Source organism: Salmo salar, chromosome 02 (genome assembly GCF_965601325.2).
Source record: "Salmo salar chromosome 02, fSalSal1, whole genome shotgun sequence".
NCBI classification, from domain to species: domain Eukaryota; kingdom Metazoa; phylum Chordata; class Actinopteri; order Salmoniformes; family Salmonidae; genus Salmo; species Salmo salar.
The window spans coordinates 54,165,646-54,175,332 of record NC_138292.1 but is presented as its reverse complement, the minus strand read 5'-3'; the positions used below and the strand labels follow the sequence as shown (position 1 = coordinate 54,175,332).

Below are 9,687 nucleotides of genomic sequence, written 5' to 3'. Positions count from 1 at the left end.
CTACATTAAAGGGATACATCAGGATTTTGGCAAAGAGGCCCTTTATCTACTTTCCCAGAGTCACATGAACTTGTGGATACAATTTTCTCTGTGTCCAATATGAAGGAAGCTAGAGATAGCATTTTCTCGTGAAACTAACTAGCGTTAGCGCAATGACGAAGTCTGGGTATCTGCTACCCATAGACTTCCAGTCATTGCGGTAGCAATGGTTAGCAACTCCCTTCAAACTGCACGCAGAGACATAAAAATGGTAGCCACGAGTTCCTGTGACTCCAGGGAAGTAGATTGCCAAAATCCTCACGTTTCCCTTTAACATAGAACACTAGCGACACATTGGTTTTGGGGTAAGTCAAAATGGAAAAGCACCATACCTGGACTTGTCCAATATGAAACAATGTTTTGGTTTTCCGTTCCAAAAAGTTTTCCATTGTGTGCACAATTGAACATGTCCCAGGCCTTTATTTGGATGGGATGTACAATGGGGGAACATTATGCTGATGGGAGACATCACATTCAAATATTTTCATTCATACAAAAAAAGTATAGCATTGCTCTCCTTTTGCCTATGGGACAATATATTTTAAGGCTGAACAAAAACCTCTAAATCAGTAGAGGGAAATACACACAAAATACTGACCATATACTACCCCTATGCTCTATGAAAGGGCTGTTCAATGTCTGTCCTGGAGGGCTGAAACACTTCTGTTTTTCATCCTCTCCTAATAGGAGACTAATTCAGACTTGGGACACCAGTTGAGTACAATTAACTTGGATTGTAGTTCTTTCCGTCAGCGGTGCCATTCACACCCTGTCCCTGCTACGGCTCTCAAAGACATGTATATGTCAGTTCAAGGCCTCAGCTCAGCAAACGTGCTGCACAGATTCAGTCATTTCAACATAATCTGTATTGAAAGAAAAACAAACAAATATATTGACACTATCTATATCATCTAGAGATCAGTGGAACGGAGCCCAATAGGTGGAGGTATGGCCCATCAGAAAGAACTAGGGCTCCTTTTGGAATCCTCAACAGCATCAGTGAGACGAGGCTCACTCCGGGATGGAGGGTGGCCAGTCCACATCTACAGACTGAGGAACGCACAGAGAGAGAAAGACTAAACTCATCAGAATCCTTTTGATTCACCTGCATTTTCAATCATAGTCCAGCAATTTTCTATATCGAAATATGCTTAACTATCCCTTTAAATTATGAATGTGAACTTTTCAACTGTCTTGCTATTTTTTATACAATAATCACTGTGCACAGTGTCTTATTTTAATATCCCACAAAAAGGTAGATACTTTTTGTCAACATACCCACATCAACGTCCAGCTCTAGGATATCAGTCTCAGTCTTCAGCAGATCACACAGATTGGGCTTGGTGCGACCAAAGTCTCCGTGGACAAACTCCTTGATGTAACTGGGAACAGCTAAGGTACTGACATTGGGTGAGTCGTTCATGATAAAAAAAAGAAAATGTATTAATTTGTTATTGTGTGTGTGCGTAAGTATATCACTGTGAATGTCTCTCAACCTTAATACCTCCGTGTGTGGGTTTGTGTATGATTTCGTGTATCTCACTGTTTTGCTTCTCTCTGTATAAAGGATACGTCCCTGCCTGCGTGCGCAGCTTCAGGTGGAAGTGATGCGTGTCCAGGAAGCATGTACTCATGGTGTGGATGACCCGCTCTCTGACGGCCAGCGGCCTGCGATGCAACACTCTTAGTGGCGTCTTCTGTGCTAGCTTCAACTCCTATATGACCAAGCCAAAGATTATCAACACATACCGTAGGTAGGCAGAACTTTCATTTTAAGGTACTGTTTACACTGAATGAGCAAACCAAAGATTATAAAACACATACCATAAAATAAACTACAACCAAGATGTTTAACCACTGTGATTGTATATGAAAACAATGCCATTTAAAGATAGCATTGTGAACACTCACCTTGGTTTCCTCTAAGAACGTGATGTCGTCTTTGTCGATAGCTTTCTGGGTCCATATGAGGGCGGTGTACGACTTGGTCTTGTCCTCCTCACCCTCCTTCATGTGGCCCATAGCATCTCTACGCACACACAAACACACAGAGTATGATCTGTCAGCATCATTCTTAGGTCTCTGGACAGAAGTGAGACACATTTCTCTACTGCGTTGCTCACCTGCTTACAATCTGTAGATCTCGTACTCTGATTTTGTCCGAGGACTGGTTGATGGTCTGTGAGAAGAAAAGATAGGGCTGTGGTCAATTCCTGTGTGTGTGACCCTGCAGAGACGCTGTGTGTGTGACCCTGCAGAGACGCTGTGTGTGTGACCCTGCAGAGACGCTGTGTGTGTGTACCTCCTGCAGCTGTCGGACCTCTGCCTTATTGAACCTGGCTCTGTGAGGATTTAGCAGCTCCAGTGCAAACGGACGACCTGCGAATGGGGATAGAGACACCTCTTTACACCTCACATTGACGGAAACAAAGGCTGGGGATGTGTAAACATACATGTATGTTGTGTGTCTGACCATTTCCAAGCGTACGCACATCAACGTCCTCCCTTCCTGAGGAGGAGAAATTAAACCCTGCAAAGACCAGAGGGGAAAAGAGGAGAAAGACATTACTTGAGATACCAGATTCCTTCACCAGTGTATTCTTTTGGATCTGTCTTTCTCATCGACTTAGATAGACATTGGATCATTGCATCTGTCCCATTATGGCATCTGTGATAGCATGGGCAGCGCCATTTAGGCCATCTCTTTTGAATTAGTACATTTTCTTCTAATACTACTTCTATGAATTGGCAAAAGAACAGAAAGGGTGCATACTGCTACCTGCAGTGTGTTTGAACAGGTATGAAGCCAAGGTTGCCGATTTCCTGCCACCTGAAGTTATGGCATGTTTGCTCACTAGTTTAAATTTTACCATTTAAGTTGACTGAGAACACGTTCTCATTTACAGCAACGACCTGGGGAATAGTTACAGGGGAGAGGAGGGGGATGAATAGGTGACCGTGATGGTTTGAGGGCCAGATTGGGAATTTAGCCAGGACACCGGGGTTAACACCCCTACTCTTACGATAAGTGCCATGGGATCTTTAATGACCTCAAAGTCAGGACACTAGTATAATTCATTGGCTGATCCCTTCTGATGACTACTTCAAAATGGTGAAAGTCCTCAACGGTGCTGCCCATGCTGAAACAGGCTTTTGGGCCCTCTATCTATCTCTATGGTCTATCTATCCCTAGGTAATAATGTGTAGAGCCTATGAGGTTCAGTCGGGAGAAAACATTTAGAAACAGAGCGAAACAAGGAGGTTCTACCGGAACTCATCCAATAAGAACACAGAGTTTTGTTTCCCATTGCTACAGTGTGCCCTTCTGAACACCACCCAGTATATGCTCACCCTCAGCCCGGAAAGAGGAGAGGAGGGGTGCGGCGATTAGCTCCTCCACCGAGGACTCCATCCTCCTCTCTCCGTCAATCACCCAGGGGGTCTGGGGCAGGGTGCGGGAGAACTTGTTGTACCTCCCTAAAAAAACAGGGACAAACATAAAGGAGTCAAGTCAAACCCTTAAAAACAACTCTTCAGTATTGGATTGTAAATAACAGAAAAATCCCAAGCCGTGAAAAAAATCTAATCAAATTTTATTAGTCACATGCGCCGAATACAACAGGTGTAGACCTTACAGTGAAATGCTTACTTACGAGCCCCTAACCATGAAGGGTGAATCCTAACTTTTCCTTAAGTCCAACTTTTACTTAGCCATGCATTGATGTCAACGGAGGAATAAGTGAAAATTCGACTTACCTAATAGGATGTTAGGATTCGCCCCCAACTGAATACATTCCCGAAGTGAAATGACCCCACTCTTGATAATCTCAAAGCCCTCCTTTTGTTCAAATCATCCAAAAGGGATGTCATAAACAACCTTACCCGCCACAAATACAGAAACGTGAAGACACTGGGCGTCTTGAGCAATGCATTTCCTCGCTGGTCGTGTAGGGGGACAGGGGAACTTTCTAGAGAGAGAAAATAAATATCATTAAGCAATACATGCAGTTAGATTGTCAGTTTTCTCAAAAGAGTGAAGACAGAGAAACAGAAAAAAGAAAAACGAGAATAACATGACCACCTACTTTAGAAACTTCTCATCGGAAACCTTCTCGAGGGCTTTGACTACGGCCATTCTAGTGAAGACATTCTGTTGTGAGACAAACTACAGATCAGAGAAAAGACAGTAACACAGAAAGACTTGGAACGACAAAGAATGAGCAGCATGTCGCCATTGGTAACAAAAAAGCAATTGGACAAAAACATGGAACTTATCAAAACCATTTATACCAACGACCCATTTTGTTCAAATGTCACGTGACATGGCTCCAATTGGCTTTTTCACTCACCTGTTTGTTCTTAGTTGGTTTGAAGCAGTCTGAACAGATGCCAGCCCTGATTGCAAGAATAAAGCAGAGAAGTAGAAAGTAGTTTCATAAAAATGCTACTCCACAATATTACATGTATTTTGCTGGCCTTTACACCTATAATATCTATCCATCCATCTGGCTGTCTAGTCAATCTATTCATCTGGTCTATACCCTGAGGAGGAGTGTGCTTGGAGGACTTACAGGAAGTGGCAGTCTGAGTCCGTCTCTGGATGTGTGAACCCCACGCCCACCTCAAACTGTTCAGTTTGTCGACTGATCTGTGGGATAAAGAGGAAAATAAAACAGGAATAAACAAAAACAAATCAAGAATAAAAATACATTTCAGGAATGAATATAATTTTGTCACTTACATTTGATCTATTTGCCTTCATTTTACCAGGGTAAATTCACTAATAGAACACTCACATTACTAGCCTGAGTGCAAGTCTGTTTGTGCCGCCTCCCGGTCATGTTTTTCTTGACAATAATAGCAATTGACTTGACAAGACCACAAGCAGATCTGGAACCAGGCTAGCTCATTACAGGTTATTGCTATAGATACAAGTAGTGCCTTGTACAGTAACTGTATGACAAGTTGTTTTTAACAGTGGTGTCCGACCCATCAGCAAGTGAGGCTACTGGATGGCTACTTCCGGGTCACTGGTCACTGACCTTGGTCACCACAGGTACGCCACCAAGCTCTTTGGACACCAGACCCTGCATGGTCCACTTGAAGGCCTCCTTCACCTGGATGACATCATCCTTATCGAGGCATATAGACTTCTCCCTGTTTAGTAACAAATTCAACGTAATTAATGTATTAAAAACCCCTAAGGTAGATGTCTGCGCCCTCGTGGAAATCGAATTAGCATAATACAAACATCCCCATAAAAGTTTTTTTTTGCATTGGATGCGTCTCGTGACAGAACTAGAGCTGTGTTTGTCACACCATGAGACTTAGGTCTTCTCACAAAATCATCTGAACGGTTTTTTACTCTATGGAAAGATGAGACTCTCACGAACACAATGGTGTTCTCTGTTTTTCTCTACGACCCCCCCCCCACAAGCGTCTTGGGACTCGTCTGAAGTCGGTATAGCAACTTCTGTCTGTAGCGTTCGAACAGTTTGGGTTACACACTAATATGGGTGCGACTCTCACGAACATGTCGGTTGTTTTGGTCTAGGACGTCCACAGGCCTCAAAGACTTGTCTGAAGGTCCCCCGGTACCAGTTGGAAAAAAATGGATGGAAGTATACACTACTGTTCAAACGTTTGGGGTCACTTAGAAATGTCCTTGCACATTTTTTTGGTCCATTAAAATAACATAAAATTGGTCAGAAGGCAGAGTTGCAAAGAAAGAAAAAAACCATATCTCAGACTGGCCAATAAAAATAAAAGACTAAGATGGGCAAAAGAACACAGACACTGGACAGAGGAACTCTGCCTAAAATGCCAGCATCCCGGAGTCGCCTCTTCACTGTTGACGTTGTCGCTGGAGTTTTGCGGGTACTATTTAATGAAGCTGCCAGTTGAGGACTTGTTAGGCGTCTGTTTCTCAAACTAGACACTCTAAGGTACTTGTCCTCCTGCTCAGTTGTGTACCGGGGAATCCCACTCCTCTCTCTATTCTGGTTAGAGACAGTTTGCGCTGTTCTGTGAAGGGAGTAGTACACAGCGCTGTACGAGATCTTCGGTTTCTTGGCAATTTCTCGCATGGAATAGCCTTCTTTTCTCAGAACAAGAATAGACTGACGAGTTTCAGAAGAAAGTCCTTTGTTTCTGGCCATTTTGAGCCTGTAATCGAACCCACAAATGCTGATGCTCCAGATACTCAACTAATCTAAAAAAAGGCCAGTTTTATTGCTTCTTTAATCAGAAAAACAGCTTTCAGCTGTGCTAACATAATTGCAAAAGGGTTTTCTAATGATCAATTAGCCTTTTAAAATGATCAACTTGGATTAGCTAACACAACGTGCCATTGGAACACAGGACTGATGGTTGCTGATAATGGGCCTCTCTACGCCTATGTAGATATTCCATAAAAAATCTGCCATTTCCAGCTACAATAGTCATTTACAACATTAACAATATCTACACTGTATTTCTGATCAATTTGATGCTATTTTAATGGGCAAAAAAATTGCTTTTCTTTCAAAAACAAGGACATTTCTAAGTGAACCTAAACTTTTGAACGGTAGTGCATATGGAGGCTGTTTAGTGCCAAAAAAAAGAAAAAAAAGAAATGTTGCCTGACCTTTCTTATCTCTCTCAGATACTGGACAGCCTTCAGAACAAACTTCCTTTAAAAAAAAAATTGGGGGGGGGAGAGAAACTGTTGTTTCGCCCTCCCCTCCCCCGGCTTAGACATGACAGGTTATAAAAGGTAACATGAAAGATGAGTGTTCATAATATAGTATTTCAATGTGTTGTAGTGATGTAATGATACTTTGGGATTAGAATGATTTATTTAATGGAAAGAAATTAGGCTAGATAGATGGACGCCACTCTGGTGAAGCGAACTTACCTCACTTCCTTCTTTACATGCAGCCAACAAGAGTGCTGTAGGGGTGTGGCAGAGAGAGAGGAGGGTACATGTTCAGAAACGTCCTGAGTAACATCCTGTCTGTTTACAAGCATCCGTCATGCACACCCTAATGGGGAATGCCACATCTGTAGAAACAATGGCTTTAGCGATAGCACTTTAGTCTACTCTAGTCTCTATACTAGACAGAAGCAGTACCACTAACTATGAGGTAACTACGCCCTCTAACGGCCAACCCAGGGACATGATACTGCATTATTGACTGTATAGTAGTCTCTCACTCCACACATCACACTGTATAGAACTACTGGGGTCCAGGCTATACTGACTGTGTGGGTATGACAGAATCAACTGAGGTTGAAATAATCATACTTTTCCATTGAATGGAAGTTGTTTTGAGACAAACCATTTGAATATACTGTAAGCCAACACCTCCCTTGGCCGCCTTTCCTTCCAGTTCTCTGCTGCCAATGACTGGACGAATTTTATTTAAAAATCACTGAAGCTGGAGTTTTATATCTCCCTCTCTAACTTTAAGCATCAGCTGTCAGAGCAGCTTACCTATCATTGCACTACTACCTCATCCCCATATTGTTATTTATCCTCCTGTTCTTTTTCACCTCAGTATCTCTACTTGTACATCATCATCTGCACATCTATCACTCCAGTGTTAATGATAAATTGTAATTATTTTGCCTCTATGGACTATTTATTGCCTTACCTCCCTACTCTTCTACATTTACACACACTGTACATAGATTTTTTTTTGTGCTATTGACTGTACATTTGTTTATGTGTAACTCTGTGTTGTTGTTTGTGTCGCACTGCTTTGCTTTATCTTGGCCAGGTCGCAGTTGTAAATGAGAACTTGTTCTCAACTGGCCTGTCTGGTTAAATAAAGGTGAAATTTAAAAAAAATGTCAAATCTGATAGGTACACAATTACGTGACATCAGTTATCAGCCAAGGCCTACAATGTAACCACTGACCTCTCTGACAGACAGCTGGGCCGGCAGGGAGACAGACAGTACCATCGTGTCAAACTGGTAGTTTTTGGCCTTCACCACATCCGATATCTGCACACATACACAAAAACAGTGTCATGAATCCCCCCAAATTCCATTGTTGGTTCTGTCCTCTTAGGCCTCAAGCTGTGGTATTTGAGGCAGATTCTGGTAGACTGGAGCATTGACTGACGATGGTGATGATGGGGTATTTGATCACTAGGCAGGTACAAAGGTCTTTCTTTTCATTTTAATCTTCAAGGTTGTGTCCTAAATGGTACCCTATTCTCTATATAGTGCACTACTTTTGACCAGGGTGTCATTTGGGACACACCTGAAGACATATTTAGTCATAGGTATCATGTAAAACAACAGTGGCTCCGAATGCAATAGGATTAATAGTGACCAAACACACCTTTATGGCATAGGCTTCATCACAGAACTCCTGTAGAACTCCCAGGCACACCGCACACACGTCCGAGTCCGCTGGCTTGGCGTCGCCTTCCTCCATCACCGTGGGAACCACGGCAGAGTCGCCTTCTGATTGGACGTCCGTCTCCGCGGCATCCATCTTAATTTTTTTACTAGGGGGGTCTTCTGTGTGCTGCTCCAGCACGGCTGCATCTTGGCATTCATTATTCTCTGAATCACTGATGAAAGCACAAAGCTCCTTTGCTGTATCCTGAGCATGACAAACAGAAAAACATTATTCAGCATCAAAGAATATATATTAAAATGTCTGCCTGCAGTTCAGTTCACCCAATATATGACAGCAAGTTAGATCATGGGCACAATTATTCTAAAGGAGAATACCTAGGTTACCTACAAAGTAGCGTCTGCCACAGGCTTTCACGCAAAGCCTTAAGCCGAGACTACCTACAAAGAAGAATGTTGGAGCTACTTAACTGTCTTTGCACTTGAATCTCTGAAATGTCTGTATGTCTGTCCCTGCTTTAAGTGCAAAGACAATACAATGCAGCAAAAGCACTGACCTCATAAGACTGGCGGTAGGCTGACTGCACCCCCAAGCAGCAGAACCTCAGGACACAGCGGGCGCAGCATCCAGCTTCCAGCAGCTTCTTCACTTATTGGTCTATCTTTCTCCTTCAGGGGCAACATAATACAGCTGTAAAATGGACAGAGATCATAGATGAATGAGATCAGTAAGAAAGATGAAAGTACACTTATGTCTGGCAAATCTACTACAACAACTTAGCTGACAGAGTTCAGTAGAATCAGTACTACTATAGGTTAAGAGTAATATAATATACACATCACAATGCTAATAACATATCACACACTGAGGGTGAGGTTACAATCATTGAGAGCTGCAGCAAAGCTTGCATGCACACTTTGCATTACAAAGATAGATATGGGGGCTATAAACTCTTAACTCAGAAGTAAAATCTCATCTGTACTACTATACAATACTGGAAAGGGCTGCTTGCTCTGAGACCTGTGTACACATTGCTAGCACTAGGTCACACTCGCAGCCCTGTGTGGATGTTGATGCATTTGATGTTATGATGTGCTGCTAGCCTATGTAACTACAGTAGTTCGCTACTGTAGTTCTTAAGCTAGCTAGTTAGCTTTATCTGAGAACACAAATAAGCACAAGCTTACGAACCTACTCATATAACCTACCTTGAATGGCAAATGAATTACAGTATTTGTACGATAATCAAATGTCTATGTAGAGCAAGAACACAGTTCAGTCAAAGATGGTTTAGAA

At 42.5% G+C, this 9,687-nt stretch overlaps 1 protein-coding gene across 1 annotated transcript; it reads right to left on the bottom strand.

Moving 5' to 3' along the window:
- Positions 1–355: 355 nt before the first annotated feature.
- LOC106585758 (tRNA pseudouridine synthase Pus10) lies at positions 356–9,074 on the bottom strand. The gene is given in 18 exon segments (XM_014172342.3): positions 356–1,089; positions 1,322–1,421; positions 1,612–1,754; positions 1,951–2,068; positions 2,163–2,218; positions 2,342–2,418; positions 2,513–2,569; positions 3,391–3,516; positions 3,922–4,007; positions 4,125–4,189; positions 4,389–4,434; positions 4,611–4,687; positions 5,082–5,196; positions 6,935–6,969; positions 7,941–8,027; positions 8,371–8,637; positions 8,948–9,040; positions 9,042–9,074. Coding segments are annotated over 18 exon segments (1,620 nt in total). The 3' UTR covers positions 356–1,050.
- Positions 9,075–9,687: the final 613 nt, after the last annotated feature.